Below are 20,380 nucleotides of genomic sequence, written 5' to 3'. Positions count from 1 at the left end.
GTCCTGGGTCACATTGTCCGTGGTCACTCACACTGTCCTGGGTCACTCACACTGTCCCGGGTCACACTGTCCTGGGTCACACTGTCTCGGGTCACTCACACTGTCCTGGGTCACACTGTCCCGGGTAACACACACTGTCCCGGGTCACTCACACTGTCCTGGGTCACACTGTCCCGGGTCACTCACACTGTCCTGGGTCACACTGTCCTGGGTCACTCATACTGTCCCAGGCCAATCACACTGTCCTACGTCACACTGTCCTGGGTCACACTGTCCCGGGTCACTAACACTGTCCTGGGCCACACTGTCCCGGGTCACTCACACTGTCCCGGGTCACTCACACTGTCCCGGGTCATACACACTGTCCCGGGTCACTCACACTGTCCTGGGTCACACTGTCCGTGGTCACTCACACTGTCCTGGGTCACTCACACTGTCCCGGGTCACACTGTCCTGGGTCACACTGTCTCGGGTCACTCACACTGTCCTGGATCACACTGTCCCGGGTAACACACACTGTCCCGGGTCACACTGTCCCGGGTCACTCACACTGTCCTGGGTCACTCACACTGTCCTGGGTCACACTGTCCTGGGTCACACGCAGTGTCCTGGGTCACTCTGTCCTGGGTCACACTGTCGTGGGTCACTCACACTGTCCCAGGTCACACTGTCGTGGGTCACTCACAATGTCCCGGGTCACTCACACTGTCCCGGGTCACTCACACTGTCCCGGGTCACACTATCCCGGGTCACACTGTCGTGGGTCACTCATACTGTGCTGGGTCACACTGTCCGGGTCACTCACACTGTCCTGGGTCACACTGTCTCGGGTCACCCACACTGTGCTGGGTCACACTGTCCCGGGTCACTCTGTCCTGGGACACTCTGTCCCGGGTCACTCACACTGTCCTGGGTCACACACACTGTCCCGGATCACTCACACTGTCATGGGTCACACTGTCCGGGGTCACACTGTCCCGGGTCATACACACTGTCCTGGGTCACTCACACTGTCCCGGGTCATACTGTCCCGGGACACTCTGTCCCGGGTCACACACACTGTCCTGGGTCACTCACACTGTCCCGGATCACTCACACTGTCCTGGGTCACACTGTCCTGGGTCACACTGTCCTGGGTCACTCACACTGTCCTGGGTCACTCACACTATCCTGGGTCACACTGTCCTGGGACACTCTGTCCCGGGTCACACACACTGTCCTGGGTCACTCACACTGTCCAGGGTCACTCACACTGTCGTGGGTCACACTGTCCCGGGTCACTCTGTCCTGGGACACTCTGTCCCGGGTCACTCACACTGTCCTGGGTCACACACACTGTCCCGGATCACTCACACTGTCATGGGTCACACTGTCCCGGGTCACTCACACTGTCCTGGGTCACACTGTCCTGGGTCACTCACACTGTCCCAGGCCAATCACACTGTCCTACGTCACACTGTCCTGGGTCACACTGTCCCGGGTCACTAACACTGTCCTGGGCCACACTGTCCCGGGTCACTCACACTGTCCCGGGTCACTCACACTGTCCCGGGTCAAACACACTGTCCTGGGTCACACTGTCCGTGGTCACTCACACTGTCCTGGGTCACTCACACTGTCCCGGGTCACACTGTCCTGGGTCACACTGTCTCGGGTCACTCACACTGTCCTGGATCACACTGTCCCGGGTAACACACACTGTCCCGGGTCACACTGTCCCGGGTCACTCACACTGTCCTGGGTCACTCACACTGTCCTGGGTCACACTGTCCTGGGTCACACGCAGTGTCCTGGGTCACTCTGTCCTGGGTCACACTGTCGTGGGTCACTCACACTGTCCCGGGTCACACTGTCGTGGGTCACTCACAATGTCCCTGGTCACTCACACTGTCCCGGGTCACTCACACTGTCCCGGGTCACACTATCCCGGGTCACACTGTCGTGGGTCACTCATACTGTGCTGGGTCACACTGTCCGGGTCACTCACACTGTCCTGGGTCACACTGTCTCGGGTCACCCACACTGTGCTGGGTCACACTGTCCTGGGACACTCTGTCCCGGGTCACACACACTGTCCTGGGTCACTCACACTGTCCCGGATCACTCACACTGTCCTGGGTCACACTGTCCTGGGTCACACTGTCCTGGGTCACTCACACTGTCCTGGGTCACTCACACTATCCTGGGTCACACTGTCCTGGGACACTCTGTCCCGGGTCACACACACTGTCCTGGGTCACTCACACTGTCCAGGGTCACTCACACTGTCGTGGGTCACACTGTCCCGGGTCACTCTGTCCTGGGACACTCTGTCCCGGGTCACTCACACTGTCCTGGGTCACACATTATGTCCCGGATCACTCACACTGTCATGGGTCACACTGTCCGGGGTCACACTGTCCCGGGTCATACACACTGTCCTGGGTCACTCACACTGTCCTGGGTCACTCACACTGTCCCGGGTCACACTGTCCCGGGACACACTGTCCCGGGTCACTCACACTGTCCTGGGTCACACTGTCTCGGGTCACCCACACTGTGCTGGGTCACACTGTCCTGGGACACTCTGTCCCGGGTCACACACACTGTCCTGGGTCACTCACACTGTCCCGGATCACTCACACTGTCCTGGGTCACACTGTCCTGGGTCACACGGTCCTGGGTCACTCACACTGTCCTGGGTCACACTGTCCCGGGTCACTCACACTGTCCTAGGTAACACTGTCCTGGGTCACACTGTCCTGGGTCACTCACACTGTCCCGGGTCACTCACACTGTCCCGGGTCACACTGTCCTGGGTCACACTGTCCTGGGTCACACTGTCCCGGGTCACTCACACTGTCCTGGGCCACACTGTCCCGGGTCACTCACAATGTCCCGGGTCACACTGTCCTGGGTCACACTGTCCTGGGTCACACTGTCCTGGGTCACTAAAACTGTCCCGGGTCACTCACACTGTCCTGGGCCACACTGTCCCGGGTCACTCACAATGTCCCGGGTCACACTGTCCTGGGTCACACTGTCCTGGGTCACACTGTCCCGGGTCACTAACACTGTCCCGGGTCACTCACACTGTCCCGGGTCTCTCACACTGTCCCGGGTCACACTTTCCCGGGTCACACTGTCGTGTGTCACTCACACTGTCCCGGGTCATACACACTGTCCCGGGTCACTCACACTGTCCTGGGTCACATTGTCCGTGGTCACTCACACTGTCCTGGGTCACTCACACTGTCCCGGGTCACACTGTCCTGGGTCACACTGTCTCGGGTCACTCACACTGTCCTGGGTCACACTGTCCCGGGTAACACACACTGTCCCGGGTCACTCACACTGTCCTGGGTCACACTGTCCCGGGTCACTCACACTGTCCTGGGTCACACTGTCCTGGGTCACTCATACTGTCCCAGGCCAATCACACTGTCCTACGTCACACTGTCCTGGGTCACACTGTCCCGGGTCACTAACACTGTCCTGGGCCACACTGTCCCGGGTCACTCACACTGTCCCGGGTCACTCACACTGTCCTGGGTCATACACACTGTCCCGGGTCACTCACACTGTCCTGGGTCACACTGTCCGTGGTCACTCACACTGTCCTGGGTCACTCACACTGTCCCGGGTCACACTGTCCTGGGTCACACTGTCTCGGGTCACTCACACTGTCCTGGATCACACTGTCCCGGGTAACACACACTGTCCCGGGTCACACTGTCCCGGGTCACTCACACTGTCCTGGGTCACTCACACTGTCCTGGGTCACACTGTCCTGGGTCACACGCAGTGTCCTGGGTCACTCTGTCCTGGGTCACACTGTCGTGGGTCACTCACACTGTCCCAGGTCACACTGTCGTGGGTCACTCACAATGTCCCGGGTCACTCACACTGTCCCGGGTCACTCACACTGTCCCGGGTCACACTATCCCGGGTCACACTGTCGTGGGTCACTCATACTGTGCTGGGTCACACTGTCCGGGTCACTCACACTGTCCTGGGTCACACTGTCTCGGGTCACCCACACTGTGCTGGGTCACACTGTCCCGGGTCACTCTGTCCTGGGACACTCTGTCCCGGGTCACTCACACTGTCCTGGGTCACACACACTGTCCCGGATCACTCACACTGTCATGGGTCACACTGTCCGGGGTCACACTGTCCCGGGTCATACACACTGTCCTGGGTCACTCACACTGTCCCGGGTCATACTGTCCCGGGACACTCTGTCCCGGGTCACACACACTGTCCTGGGTCACTCACACTGTCCCGGATCACTCACACTGTCCTGGGTCACACTGTCCTGGGTCACACTGTCCTGGGTCACTCACACTGTCCTGGGTCACTCACACTATCCTGGGTCACACTGTCCTGGGACACTCTGTCCCGGGTCACACACACTGTCCTGGGTCACTCACACTGTCCAGGGTCACTCACACTGTCCTGGGTCACACTGTCCCGGGTCACTCTGTCCTGGGACACTCTGTCCCGGGTCACTCACACTGTCCTGGGTCACACACACTGTCCCGGATCACTCACACTGTCATGGGTCACACTGTCCGGGGTCACACTGTCCCGGGTCATACACACTGTCCTGGGTCACTCACACTGTCCCGGGTCATACTGTCCTGGGACACACTGTCCCGGGTCACTCACACTGTCCTGGGTCACACTGTCTCGGGTCACCCACACTGTGCTGGGTCACACTGTCCTGGGACACTCTGTCCCGGGTCACACACACTGTCCTGGGTCACTCACACTGTCCCGGGTCACTCACACTGTCGTGGGTCACACTGTCCCGGGTCACTCTGTCCTGGGACACTCTGTCCCGTGTCACTCACACTGTCCCGGGTCACACTGTCCCGGGTCACACTGTCCCGGGTCACTCATACTGTCCCGGGTCACACTGTCCTGGGTCACTCACACTGTCCCGGGTCACACTGTCCCGGGTCACACTGTCCCGGGTCACTCACACTGTCCCGGGTCACACTGTCGTGGGTCACTCACACTGTCCCGGGTCACTCACAATGTCCCGGGTCACTCACACTGTCCTGGGTCACACACACTGTCCCGGGTCACTCACAATGTCCCCGGTCACTCACACTGTCCCGTGTCACTCACACTGTCCCGTGTCACTCACACTGTCCCGGGTCACACTGTCGTGGGTCACTCACACTGTCCTGGGTCACTCACACTGTCCTGGGTCACTCACACTATCCTGGGTCACACTGTCCTGGGACACTCTGTCCCGGGTCACACACACTGTCCTGGGTCACTCTCACTGTCCCGGATCACTCACACTGTCCTGGGTCACACTGTCCTGGGTCACACTGTCATGGGTCACTTTTACTGTCCTGGGTCACTCACACTATCCTGGGTCACACTGTCCTGGGACACTCTGTCCCGGGTCACACACACTGTCCTGGGTCACTCACACTGTCCCGGGTCACTCACACTGTCCTGGGTCACACTGTCCCGGGTCACACTGTCCAGGGTCACTCACAATGTCCCGGGTCACTCACAATGTCCCGGGACACTCACACTGTCCCGGGTCACTCACAATGTCCCGGGTCACTCACACTGTCCCGTGTCACTCACACTGTCCCGGGTCACACTGTCGTGGGTCACTCACACTGTCGTGGGTCACTCACACTGTCCTGGGTCACTTACACTGTCCTGGGTCACTCACACTATCCTGGGTCACACTGTCCTGGGACACTCTGTCCCGGGTCACACACACTGTCCTGGGTCACTCACACTGTCCCGGATCACTCACACTGTCCTGGGTCACACTGTCCTGGGTCACACTGTCCTGGGTCACTCACACTGTCCTGGGTCACTTACACTGTCCTGGGTCACTCACACTATCCTGGGTCACACTGTCCTGGGACACTCTGTCCCGGGTCACACACACTGTCCTGGGTCACTCACACTGTCCCGGATCACTCACACTGTCCTGGGTCACACTGTCCTGGGTCACTCACACTGTCCTGGGTCACTTACACTGTCCTGGGTCACTCACACTATCCTGGGTCACACTGTCCTGGGACACTCTGTCCCGGGTCACACACACTGTCCTGGGTCACTCACACTGTCCCGGGTCACTCACACTGTCCTGGGTCACACTGTCCCGGGTCACACTGTCCTGGGACACTCTGTCCCGGGTCACTCACACTGTCCTGGGTCACACACACTGTCCCGGATCACTCACACTGTCATGGGTCACACTGTCCGGGGTCACACTGTCCCGGGTCATACACACTGTCCTGGGTCACTCACACTGTCCTGGGTCACTCTCACTGTCCCGGGTCACACTGTCCCGGGACACACTGTCCCGGGTCACTCACACTGTCCCGGGTCATTCACACTGTCCAGGGTCACTCACAATGTCCCGGGTCACTCACAATGTCCCGGGACACTCACACTGTCCCGGGTCACTCACAATGTCCCCGGTCACTCACACTGTCCCGTGTCACTCACACTGTCCCGGGTCACTCACACTGTCCTGGGTCACACTGTCCCGGGTCACTCACACTGTCCTGGGTCACTCACACTGTCCTGGGTCACACTGTCCTGGGTCACACGCAGTGTCCTGGGTCACTCTGTCCTTGGTCACACTGTCGTGGGTCACTCACACTGTCCCGGGTCACACTGTCGTGGGTCACTCACAATGTCCCGGGTCACTCACACTGTCCCGGGTCACTCACACTGTCCCGGGTCACACTATCCCGGGTCACACTGTCGTGGGTCACTCATACTGTGCTGGGTCACACTGTCCTGGGTCACACTGTCCCGGGTCACCCACACTGTCCTGGGTCACACTGTCCTGGGACACTCTGTCCCGGGTCACACACACTGTCCTGGGTCACTCACACTGTCCCGGATCACTCACACTGTCCTGGGTCACACTGTCCCGGGTCACACTGTCCTGGGACACTCTGTCCCGGGTCACTCACACTGTCCTGGGTCACACACACTGTCCTGGGTCACACTGTCCTGAGTCACACTGTCCTGGGTCACTCATACTGTCCTGGGTCACTCACACTATCCTGGGTCACACTGTCCTGGGACACTCTGTCCCGGGTCACACACACTCTCCTGGGTCACACACACTGTCCCGGGTCACTCACACTGTCCTGGGTCACACTGTCCCGGGTCACACTGTCCTGGGACACTCTGTCCCGGGTCACTCACACTGTCCTGGGTCACACACACTGTCCCGGATCACTCACACTGTCATGGGTCACACTGTCCGGGGTCACACTGTCCCGGGTCATACACACTGTCCTGGGTCACTCACACTGTCCTGGGTCACTCACACTGTCCCGGGTCACACAGTCCCGGGACACACTGTCCCGGGTCACTCACACTGTCCCGGGTCATTCACACTGTCCCGGGTCACTCACAATGTCCCGGGTCACTCACACTGTCCAGGGTCACTCACAATGTCCCGGGTCACTCACAATGTCCCGGGACACTCACACTGTCCCGGGTCACTCACAATGTCCCGGGTCACTCACACTGTCCCGGGTCACTCACACTGTCCCGCGTCACACTATCCCGGGTCACTCTGTCACGGGTCACACTGTCGTGGGTCACTCACAATGTCCCGGGTCACTCACACTGTCCCGGGTCATTCACACTGTCCCGGGTCACTCACAATGTCCCGGGTCACTCACACTGTCCAGGGTCACTCACAATGTCCCGGGTCACTCACAATGTCCCGGGACACTCACACTGTCCCGGGTCACTCACAATGTCCCGGGTCACTCACACTGTCCTGGGTCACACTGTCCCAGGTCACTCACACTGTCCTGGGTCACACTGTCCTGGGACACTCTGACCCGGGTCACACACACTGTCCTGGGTCACTCACACTGTCCCGGGTCACTCACACTGTCATGGGTCACACTGTCCAGGGTCACACTGTCGTGGGTCACTCACACTGTCCCGGGTCATACACACTGTCCTGGGTCACTCACACTGTCCTGGGTCACTCACTCTGTCCTGGGTCACACACACTGTCCTGGGTCACACTGTCCTGGGTCACACTGTCCCAGGTCACTCACACTGTCCTGGGTCACACTGTCCAGGGTCACTCACACTGTCCTGGGTCACACTGTCCTGGGACACTCTGTCCCGGGTCACACACACTGTCCTGGGTCACTCACACTGTCCTGGGTCACACACACTGTCCCGGGTCACTCACACTGTCATGGGTCACACTGTCCAGGGTCACTCACTCTGTCCTGGGTCACACATACTGTCCTGGGTCACACTGTCCTGGGTCACACTGTCCCAGGTCACTCACACTGTCATGGGTCACACTGTCCAGGGTCACTCACTCTGTCCTGGGTCACACATACTGTCCTGGGTCACACTGTCATGGGTCACACTGTCCAGGGTCACTCACACTGTCCTGGGTCACACTGTCCTGGGACACTCTGTCCCGGGTCACACACACTCTCCTGGGTCACACACACTGTCCCGGGTCACTCACACTGTTCTGTGTCACTCACACTGTCCAGGGTCACACTGTCCTGGGACACTCTGTCCCGGGTCACACACACTCTCCTGGGTCACACACACTGTCCCGGGTCACTCACACTGTCCAGGGTCACACTGTCCCGGGTCACACACACTGTCCTGGGTCACACTTTCCTGGGTCACACAGTCCCGGGTCACTCACACTGTCCCGGGTCATTCACACTGTCCCGGGTCACTCACACTGTCGTGGGTCACACTCTCCGGGGTCACATTGTCCCGGGTCACTCACACTCTCCTGGGTCACACTGTCCCGGGTCACTCTGTCACGGGTCACACTGTCCTGGGTCACTCACACTGTCCCGGGTTACTCACACTGTCCTGGGTCACACTGTCCTGGGTCACACTGTCCCGGATCACTCACACTGTCCCGGGTCATTCACACTGTCCCGGGTCACACTGTCCTGGGTCACTCTGTCCCGGTTCACTCACACTGTCCTGGGTCACTCACACTGTTCTGGGTCACACTGTCCTGGGTCACTCTGTCCCGGTTCACTCACACTGTCCTGGGTCACTCACACTGTTCTGGGTCACACTGTCCTGGGTCACTCTGTCCCGGTTCACTCACACTGTCCTGGGTCACTCACACTGTTCTGGGTCACACTGTCCTGGGTCACTCTGTCCCGGTTCACTCACACTGTCCTGGGTCACTCACACTGTTCTGGGTCACACTGTCCTGGGTCACTCTGTCCCGGTTCACTCACACTGTCCTGGGTCACTCACACTGTTCTGGGTCACACTGTCCTGGGTCACACTGTCCGGGGTCACACTCTCCCGGGTCACTCACGGTGTCCTGGGTCACACTGTCCTGGGTCACTCACACTGTCCCGGGTCACTCACACTGTCCTGGGTCACTCACACGGTCCCAGGTCACTCTCACTGTCCCGTGTCACACTGTCCCGCGTCACTCGGTCCTGGGTCACACTGTCGTGGGTCACACTGTCGTGGGTCACTCACACTGTCCCAGGTCATTCACACTGTCCCGGGTCACTCACACTGTCCTGGGTCACACTGTCTCGGGTCACTCACACTGTCCTGGGTCACACTGTCCCGGGTCACTCACACTGTCCTGGGTCACACTGTCCCGGGTCACTCACACTGTCCTAGGTAACACTGTCCTGGGTCACACTGTCCTGTGTCACTCACACTGTCCCGGGTCACTCACACTGTCCCGGGTCACACTGTCCTGGGTCACACTGTCCTGGGTCACACTGTCCCGGGTCACTCACACTGTCCTGGGCCACACTGTCCCGGGTCACTCACAATGTCCCGGGTCACACTGTCCTGGGTCACACTGTCCTGGGTCACACTGTCCTGGGTCACTAACACTGTCCCGGGTCACTCACACTGTCCTGGGCCACACTGTCCCGGGTCACTCACAATGTCCCAGGTCACACTGTCCTGGGTCACACTGTCCTGTGTCACACTGTCCCGGGTCACTAACACTGTCCCGGGTCACTCACACTGTCCCGGGTCTCTCACACTGTCCCGGGTCACACTTTCCCGGGTCACACTGTCGTGTGTCACTCACACTGTCCCGGGTCATACACACTGTCCCGGGTCACTCACACTGTCCTGGGTCACACTGTCCGTGGTCACTCACACTGTCCTGGGTCACTCACACTGTCCCGGGTCACACTGTCCTGGGTCACACTGTCTCGGGTCACTCACACTGTCCTGGGTCACACTGTCCCGGGTAACACACACTGTCCCGGGTCACTCACACTGTCCTGGGTCACACTGTCCTGGGTCACTCACACTGTCCTGGGTCACACTGTCCTGGGTCACTCATACTGTCCCAGGCCAATCACACTGTCCTACGTCACACTGTCCTGGGTCACACTGTCCCGGGTCACTCACACTGTCCTGGGCCACACTGTCCCGGGTCACTCACACTGTCCCGCGTCACACTATCCCGGGTCACTCTGTCACGGGTCACACTGTCGTGGGTCAGTCACACTGTCCCGGGGCATTCACACTGTCCCGGGTCACTCACAATGTCCTGGGTCACTCACACTGTCCCGGGTCACACTATCCCGGGTCACTCTGTCACGGGTCACACTGTCGTGGGTCACTCACACTGTCCCGGGGCATTCACACTGTCCCGGGTCACTCACAATGTCCTGGGTCACTCACATTGTCACGGGTCACTCACACTGTCCCGGGTCACTCACACTGTCCCGGGTCACACTATCCCGGGTCACACTGTCGTGGGTCACTCACACTGTCCGGGTCATACACACTGTCCTGGGTCACACTGTCCCAGGTCACTCACACTGTCCTGGGTCACACTGTCCGGGGTCACTCACACTGTCCTGGGTCACACTGTCCTGGGACACTCTGTCCCGGGTCACACACACTGTCCTGGGTCACTCACTCTGTCCTGGGTCACTCACACTGTCATGGGTCACACTGTCCAGGGTCACACTGTCCCGGGTCACTCACACTGTCCCGAGTCACACTGTCCGGGGTCACACACTGTCCCGGGTCACACTGTCCCGGGTCACACACTGTCCCGGGTCACACTGTCCCGGGTCACTCACACTGTCCCGGGTCACTCACACTGTCCCGAGTCACACTGTCCGGGGTCACACACTGTCCCGGGTCAAACACTGTCCCGGGTCAAACACTGTCCCGGGTCAAACACTGTCCCGGGTCACACTGTCCTGATGTTCACTCTGTGCCGTGCTCCTGCAGTGTCATTGTTTTCTCGGTTGAGGGTTGTAACCAAGGTCTCTCTTGGTTCCATTGTGAAGGTGGGTCACCGAATGCAGTTGGCTCCAATGTTTATTTTCTCTGAAGCTGTGGGATTGTGGCCTTGTATTTCCCACTGCCCCCCTCTCCGGGGCAGACCTGCCCCAGTCAGCTGCCTCTCTCAGTTCCCTTGCCCTCTCCAGCCCCTCATGACAATGCTCAGTGCTACCTCTTCCACTCCCCCACTCCCTCCAAACAAACCCCCCCTCGTTTCAGTGCACCCTCGTTCCACTGTTGACCCCCTCCTCCCCTGGGGGGGTATCTCTCAGGGGGAAGTGGACTGTGCCTTTAACCCTGGCTCTCTTGAGGTCGTGAAGAGGAACCGACCGCAGTGGTCTCCCTCCGAGCTCGGAGCAACTCAACTAATTTCCTGACTTGTGTATAATTTTCATATTAGCAGAAAACGTTATCTATATGTTCCTGCAATCTATATCCTATTTGCCCTGTTACCATGGAGATGGGGCTAATAGGAAAATCAATGTTTTTTAAGCGGAATGCAATTTGTCGATTCGGCAAGAGTGTGGCTTTTGTAATAAATGTTACATTAACAGGGATGGAACAGGAGCGAGTCCAGACCCACGATTGGCAGCAAGTCCCATTAAGAGTGAAGGCAGAGAGCAGCTAGTCTCTATCATCAGACACTGCTGTAAATGATGCTGGTAATGACTTTCTAATATGCATCTGGAACAACTTCCTCCACTACTGATGTCTTGTCAATGGTCGTATGTCATCAAAAAAATCTCAGCAGTTTATTGCCTCATTGCTTCGCAAATGTATTTTAAATATCATTCGGAACACGCAATTATTTAAAAAGCTGAACTAAACACTCACTAATGGAGAGAAATACCAACCACCAAAATACATTCATTTCTCAACTGATGAGGAAGTAATTTCACTGAGAATGTGGCACTCACTCTACTCTGCTGCTCACTTTCGACAGGGTTAGGGCAGAAACCACAAACTTCACACCCCAGCATCAAAACTCTCCCCAACACTGTCTGTCTGCTCAGTGCTGCCCATCCCACAAACATCTAATCCCATTCTGCTCCACACACACAGCCGCGGGTATCCGAAATACTGAAACCACCCAGAACAGGGAGAGAGAGACAGAGACGGACACACAGAGAGGGACAAACCAGGATCAAGCTTCAGAACACAGAAACATAGACAGACCAGGATTAAACCCAGAGCTGAGAGAGACAGAGATATCAGATTCAAGCCCAAAGCAAGAGTGAGTGAAACCACACCAATAAATCCACACTCACTGGATCCTAGTGACACTGTGTGTGGGACTGTCCCCCAGTGAGGGTCAGTGTGTGTGGGACTGTCCCCCAGTGAGAGTCAGTGTGTGTGTGGGACTGTACCCCAGTGCGAGTCAGTGTGTGTGGGACTGTCCCCCAGTGCAAGTCAGTGTGTGTGTGGGACTGTACCCCAGTGAGGGTCAGTGTGTGTGTGGGACTGTACCCCAGTGCGAGTCAGTGTGTGTGGGACTGTCCCCCAGTGCAAGTCAGTGTGTGTGTGGGACTGTACCCCAGTGAGAGTCAGTGTGTGTGAGACTGTCCCCCAGTGAGGGTCAGTGTGTGTGTGGGACTGTCCCCCAGTGAGAGTCAGTGTGTGTGGGACTGTACCCCAGTGAGGGTCAGTGTGTGTGTGTGACTGTACCCCATTGAGAGTCAGTGTGTGTGTGTGACTGTACCCCATTGAGAGTCAGTGTTGTGTGGGGGACTGTACCCCAGTGAGGGCCAGTGTGTGTGTGGGACTGTACCCCAGTGAGAGTCAGTGTGTATGTGGGACTGTACCCCAGTGAGAGTCAGTGTGTGTGGGACTGTACCCCAGTGAGGGTCAGTGTGTGTGGGACTGTACCCCAGTGAGGGTCAGTGTGTGTGGGACTGTACCCCAGTGAGAGTCAGTGTGTATGTGGGACTGTACCCCAGTGAGAGTCAGTGTGTGTGTGGGACTGTCCCCCAGTGAGAGTCAGTGTGTGTGAGACTGTCCCCCAGTGAGGGTCAGTGTGTGTGTGGGACTGTCCCCCAGTGAGAGTCAGTGTGTGTGTGGGACTGTCCCCCAGTGAGAGTCAGTGTGTGTGGGACTGTCCCCCAGTGAGGGTCAGTGTGTGTGTGGGACTGTCCCCCAGTGAGGGTCAGTGTGTGGGGGACTGTACCCCAGTGAGAGTCAGTGTGTGTGGGACTGTACCCCAGTGAGGGTCAGTGTGTGTGGGACTGTACCCCAGTGAGGGTCAGTGTGTGTGTGGGACTGTCCCCCAGTGAGAGTCAGTGTGTGTGTGGGACTGTACCCCAGTGAGAGTCAGTGTGTGTGTGGGACTGTACCCCAGTGAGAGTCAGTGTGTGTGGGACTGTACCCCAGTGAGAGTCAGTGTGTGTGGGACTGTACCCCAGTGAGGGTCAGTGTGTGTGGGACTGTACCCCAGTGAGGGTCAGTGTGTGTGGGACTGTACCCCAGTGAGGGTCAGTGTGTGTGTGGGACTGTCCCCCAGTGAGAGTCAGTGTGTGTGGGACTGTACCCCAGTGAGGGTCAGTGTGTGTGTGGGACTGTCCCCCAGTGAGAGTCAGTGTGTGTGGGACTGTCCCCCAGTGAGAGTCAGTGTGTGTGGGACTGTACCCCAGTGAGGGTCAGTGTGTGTGTGGGACTGTCCCCCAGTGAGGGTCAGTGTGTGTGTGGGACTGTCCCCCAGTGAGGGTCAGTGTGTGGGGGACTGTACCCCAGTGAGAGTCAGTGTGTGTGGGACTGTACCCCAGTGAGGGTCAGTGTGTGTGGGACTGTACCCCAGTGAGGGTCAGTGTGTGTGTGGGACTGTCCCCCAGTGAGAGTCAGTGTGTGTGTGGGACTGTACCCCAGTGAGAGTCAATGTGTGTGTGGGACTGTACCCCAGTGAGAGTCAGTGTGTGTGGGACTGTACCCCAGTGAGAGTCAGTGTGTGTGGGACTGTACCCCAGTGAGGGTCAGTGTGTGTGGGACTGTACCCCAGTGAGGGTCAGTGTGTGTGGGACTGTACCCCAGTGAGGGTCAGTGTGTGTGTGGGACTGTCCCCCAGTGAGAGTCAGTGTGTGTGGGACTGTACCCCAGTGAGGGTCAGTGTGTGTGTGGGACTGTCCCCCAGTGAGAGTCAGTGTGTGTGGGACTGTCCCCCAGTGAGAGTCAGTGTGTGTGGGACTGTACCCCAGTGAGGGTCAGTGTGTGTGTGGGACTGTCCCCCAGTGAGGGTCAGTGTGTGTGTGGGACTGTCCCCCAGTGAGAGTCAGTGTGTGTGGGACTGTACCCCAGTGAGGGTCAGTGTGTGTGTGGGACTGTCCCCCAGTGAGGGTCAGTGTGTGTGTGGGACTGTCCCCCAGTGAGAGTCAGTGTGTGTGGGACTGTTCCCCAGTGAGGGTCAGTGTGTGTGGGACTGTACCCCAGTGAGGGTCAGTGTGTGTGGGACTGTACCCCAGTGAGAGTCAGTGTGTGTGGGACTGTTCCCCAGTGAGGGTCAGTGTGTGTGTGGGACTGTCCCCCAGTGAGAGTCAGTGTGTGTGGGACTGTACCCCAGTGAGGGTCAGTGTGTGTGGGACTGTACCCCAGTGAGGGTCAGTGTGTGTGGGACTGTCCCCCAGTGAGAGTCAGTGTGTGTGGGACTGTCCCCCAGTGAGAGTCAGTGTGTGTGGGACTGTACCCCAGTGAGGGTCAGTGTGTGTGTGGGACTGTCCCCCAGTGAGGGTCAGTGTGTGTGTGGGACTGTCCCCCAGTGAGAGTCAGTGTGTGTGGGACTGTACCCCAGTGAGAGTCAGTGTGTGTGGGACTGTACCCCAGTGAGGGTCAGTGTGTGTGGGACTGTCCCCCGGTGAGAGTCAGTGTGCGTGTGGGACTGTCCCCCAGTGAGGGTCAGTGTGTGTGTGTATGTGTGTTTGGGGGGGTGTGCAGGTATATGTAACTCCAAGGTGAGTATTAAATGCCCTCGGGCTGATTTGTTTCAGGCAGTAAAGGCCCTTTGGCCCATGATGTTGTGCCGAGGTTTAATCCTAATGTAAAATACAGTCACTTAACCTACACACCCCTCAACTCACTGCTCTCCATGTACATGTCCAGCAGTTACTTAAATGTCCCCAATGACTCTGCGTCCACCACCACAGCTGGCAACACATTCCATACATTCACAACTCTCTGTGTAAAGAACCTTCCTCTGACGTCTCCTTTATACCTTCCTCCTAATATCTCCAAACTGTGACCCCTCGTACCAGTCAATCCTGCCCTGGGGAAAAGTCTCTGGCCATTGACTCTATCGATTCCTCTCATTATTTTGTACACCTTGATCAGGTCTCCTCTCTTCCTCCTTCTCTCCAGAGAGAAAAGTCTGAGCTTATTCAACCTTTCTTCATAAGACAAGCCCTCCAGTCCAGGCAGCATCCTGCTAAACCTTCTTTGCACCCTCTCCAAAGCCTCTGTATCTTTCCTATAGTAGGGCGACCAGAACTGGTCACAATATTCCAAGTGTGGTCTCACCAGGGACTGGTAGAGCTGCAGCAAAACCTCGCGGCTCTTAAACTCGATCCCCCTGTTAATGAAAGCCAAAATATCATATGCTTTCTTAACAACCCTATCCACTTGGGTGGCAACTTTGAGGGATCTATGTACTTGCACACCCAGATCCCTCTGTTCCCCCCCAATGCCAAGAACCCTGTCTTTAATCCTATATTCAGCATTTGAGTTTGACCTTCTAAAATGCATCACTTCACATTTATCCAGGTTGAACTCCATCTGCCATTTCTCAGCCCAGCTCTGCATTCCTGATGAAGGGCTTTTTGTCTGAAATATCAATTTTCCTGCTCCTCGGATGCTGCCTGACCTGCTGTGCTTTTCCAGCAACACACTGATCTAAACTCTAGTTTCCAGAATCTACAGTCCTCACTTTTGCCCAGCTCTGCATCCTGTCTATGCAGCGCCGCAGCGTGCAGTAGCCCTTTATACTATCGACGATCTTTGTGTCATCTGTAAATTTACTAACCCACCCCTCAACCTCCTCATCCGAGTCATTTATAAAAACTACAAAGAGCAGAGGCACAAGAACAGAGCCCTGTGGGACCCCACTCAACACTGACCTCCAGGCAGAATACTTCCCATCTCCAACCACTCTCTGCCCTATGTCAGCCAACCGATTCTGAATCCAGATATCTATCCCATTCCTCCTGACTTTATGAATGAGCCTGCCATGGGGAACCCTATCAAGTGCCTTGCTGAAGTCCATATACACCACATCCACTGCTCAACTTTCATCGGTCTGTCTTGTAACTTCCTCAAAGAACTCAGTAAGATTTATGAGGCATGACCTGCCCCTCTCAATGCCATGCTGACTGCCTTTAATCACACTACGGGTCATACAGTCATAGAGATGTACAGCACGGAAACAGACCCTTCGGCCCAACCCGTCCATGCCGACCAGATATCCCAACCCCATCTAGTCCCACCTGCCAGCACCCGGCCCATATCCCGCCAAACCCTTCCTATTCATATACCCATCCAGGTGCCTTTTAAATGTTGTAATTGTACCAGCCTCCACCACTTCCTCTGGCAGCTCATTCCATACACGTACCACCCTCTGCATGAAAAAGTTGCCCCTTCAGTCTCTTTTATATTTTCCCCCTCTCACCCTAAAACTATGCCCTCTAGTTCTGGACTCCCCGACCCCAGGGAAAAGACTTTGTCTATTTATCCTATCCATGCCCCTCATAATTTTGTAAACCTCTATAAGGTCACCCCTCAGCCTCCGACACTCCAGGGAAAACAGCCCCAGCCTGTTCAGCCTCTCCCTGTAGCTCAAACCCTCCAACCCTGGCAACATCCTTGTAAATCTTTTCTGAACCCTTTCAAGTTTCACAACATCTTTCCGACAGGAAGGAGACCAGAATTGCACGCAATATCCCAACAGTGGCCTAACCAATGTCCTGTACAGCCGCAACATGACCTCCCAACTCCTGTACTCAATACTCTGACCAATAAAGGAAAGCATACCAAACACCTTCTTCACTATCCTATCTACCTGCAACTCCACTTTCAAGGAGCTATGAACCTGCACTCCAAGGTCTCTTTGTTCAGCAACACTCTCTAGGACCTTACCATTAAGTGTATAAGTCCTGCTAAGATTTGCTTTCCCAAAATGCAGCACCTCGTATTTATCTGAATTAAATGCCCATAGATCCTATCCCTCCGAATTCTTTCCAAAACTTGGCTGATCACAAATGTAAGACTGACTGGTCTGAAATTGCCAGGGATTTCCCTATTACCCTTGAAAAGCGAAACAACATTCGCCTCCTTCCAATCCTCCGGTACGACTCTTGTGGAGAGTGAGGAGGCAAATATCCTCTCCAGCGGCTTCGCAACCTCCTTTCTCGCTTCCCGGAGCAGCCTAGGATACATCTGGTCTGGCCCTGGAGACTTATCAGTCTTTAATGTTTTCCAAAATTTCTAGCACATCAACTTTATCAATCTTGATCTGGTCAAGACTGTATCTCAGCTCCTCTAAGTTTTCATTTACAACAGTTCCCTCTCCTTGGTGAAAACCGAAGCAAAAAACTCATTTAGGGCTTCCCCTATCTGCTCAGACTCCACACACAAGTTCCCTCTGCTATCCCTGATCGGCTCTACCTTCTCCCTGATCATTCTCTTATTCTTCACATATGAGTAAAACGCCTTTGGGTTCTCCCTAATCCTTCCTGCCAGGCCTTTCTCATGCCCCCTCTCCTCAGTCCATTTCTGAGCTCCTTTCTAGCAAGCCTGTAATCCTCTAAAGCTGTGCTAGATCTTTGCTTCCTCCACCTTACATAAGCTCCCTTCTTCCTTTTGACGAGAAGCTCCTCTGTTCTCGTCATCCAAAGTTCCTTAATCTTACCCCTTCTTACCTGTCTCAGAGGAACAAATTCCTGCATCACTCACAACACCTGCCTAAACAGTCTCCACATGTCTGCTGTGTCCTTTCTGAATAATTGCTCCCAGTCTGTATTTCCCAACTCCTGTCTGATAGCGTCATAATTTCCTTTTCCCCAATTAAATATCTTCCCTCGGTAACTGCTCCTTTCCCTTTCCAAAGCTATGCTAAATGTGAGGCAGTTGTGATCACTGTCCCCAAAGTGCTCTCCCACTGTGAGATCTGACACTTGTCCTGGCTAGTTGCAGAACACCAAATCCAGAATGGCCTCTCCCCTCGTTGGTCTGTCTACATACTGAGTAAGGAAACCCTCCTGAACTCACCTGACAAAAAAAGGTTCCATCCAAACCATCTGCCCTAAGGAGGCTCCAGTCGATATTGGGAAAGTTGAAGTCAGCCATAACAACAACCCTGCTACATCTACATTTTTCCAAAATCTACCGACCTCAATCCCTCTACTGCTATTAGGTGGCCTGTAGAAAACCCCCAATGTGGTGGATGTTCCCTTAATATTCCTAACTCCCACCCATACTGACTCAGTAGACAAACCTTCCTCAACAACCTTCGTTTCTGTCGCCGTGATGCACTCTCTGATTAGCAATGTTGCACCCCCTCCTCTTATTCCACCCTCCCTGTTCTTTTTAAACGTTCTAAACCCTGGAAAGTCAAGCAACCATTCCTGCTCCTGTGAAACCCCCGATCCGTTATGGCCACAACATCGTAGCCTCAAATCACACACACACAGTCTCACACACACACACACACACACACACACACACACACACACACACAGTCTCACACACACACACACCCCCACACACACACAGTCTAACACACACACAGTCTCACACACACACACACAGTCTCTCTCACACACACACACACACACAGTCTCACACACACACACACACACAGTCTCACACACACACACACACAGTCACACACACACTCCCACACCCACACACACCCCCAGACACACAGTCTGACACACACACACACAGAGTCACACACCCACACACACACAGTCACACATACACTCCCAGACCCACCCCCCCCCACATACAGTCACACACTCCCACACCCACACACAGTCTCATACACACACCCACACACACAGTCACACACACACACCCACACACAGTCACACACAGACACTCACACCCACACACAGTCTCACACCCACACCCACACCCCATCAGTGTCTCTCACACTCACAGACACAGAGTGTCCTGTACTGACCATTCCTATAAACTCAAATTCCTCGTCCCGCTGTCTCGTGGTTTTTTTCCTCTGGCTGTAACCTTTCCAAATCTGTGAAAAAAACCACAACCCTCCTTCAGAAATCTCCAGTTCCTTCCCACCCACCCACCCTGTCCCTACAGACACACTCCTGTTCAATAGCATCCCCAACCTCCAATTCCCTGTGTTAGGGACAACCTGGGATAACTCTGGAGAGACAAAGATCCTGGGGCATTGCATACAGCACTGTCAGTCCAGAAACAAGAGCAGGAACTGCTGCCGAAGCTCAGGGAACACAGACTTAATGTTTCCAATGTCTGTCCAGAGCTGCCTGGTGCAGTATGGTCCCTTACCCTGAATGGGGCAGACACCAGGAGAGAGGTGACCCACAGACGGGGTATGGCCCAGGTCTGCACTGAGCCCTGCTCACCACCAGCCTCCCGTGTTTGTCTCTGGGACAGACAGCAGCAATACCAGGGTGGGCTCCGTCTGACCGAGGGGCAACAGGCAAGAGGGCAGGGATACGCAAGAGTGAGAGAGGGAGTGTGAGGGGGTGTGTCCCCTCCCTGGCCTGGGTCAGTGTTTCTGACCCAGAGCCCTGTGTAACAGTGTGAGCAGCTGCTGTGTCTGGGAGGGGCCTGTGGGTCACACTGTGACAAAATAACCCAGGGGGAAAACTGGCCTGGTCCCTGTGGGTGTGTGTGTGGGTGTGTGGGAGTGGGGTGGGGAGTGTTTGTGTGTGGGGGTTGGGGAGTGGGTGTGTGTGGGGGGGTGGGGAGTGTGGGTGTGGGCGTGGGGTGGAGTGTGTGTGGGGTGGGGAGTGTGTATGTGTGTTGGGGGGGTGGGGAGTGTGTGTGGGGGTGTGTGGGGTGGGGAGTGAATGTGTGTGTGTGTGTGTGGGGGGGGGCGAGGAGTGTGTGTGGGGGAGTGTGTGTG

General features: G+C 56.2%; 1 protein-coding gene across 1 annotated transcript in view; it reads right to left on the bottom strand.

Annotated features, from left to right (window-relative positions):
- Positions 1 to 19,512, bottom strand: part of LOC140476712 (dynein regulatory complex protein 11-like) — a 248,546-nt gene extending 229,034 nt beyond the window's left edge. The window contains exon 1 of the mRNA XM_072569531.1: positions 19,445 to 19,512. Coding sequence (XP_072425632.1) covers positions 19,445 to 19,447 — 3 coding nt within the window. The 5' untranslated portion in view covers positions 19,448 to 19,512. The remainder of the gene's footprint in view (positions 1 to 19,444) is intronic.
- Positions 19,513 to 20,380: the final 868 nt, after the last annotated feature.

This window comes from Chiloscyllium punctatum, chromosome 5 (genome assembly GCF_047496795.1).
Source record: "Chiloscyllium punctatum isolate Juve2018m chromosome 5, sChiPun1.3, whole genome shotgun sequence".
Taxonomy (NCBI): domain Eukaryota; kingdom Metazoa; phylum Chordata; class Chondrichthyes; order Orectolobiformes; family Hemiscylliidae; genus Chiloscyllium; species Chiloscyllium punctatum.
The sequence above is the reverse complement of the archived record's forward strand: the minus strand, read 5'-3'. Positions and strand labels throughout refer to the sequence as shown.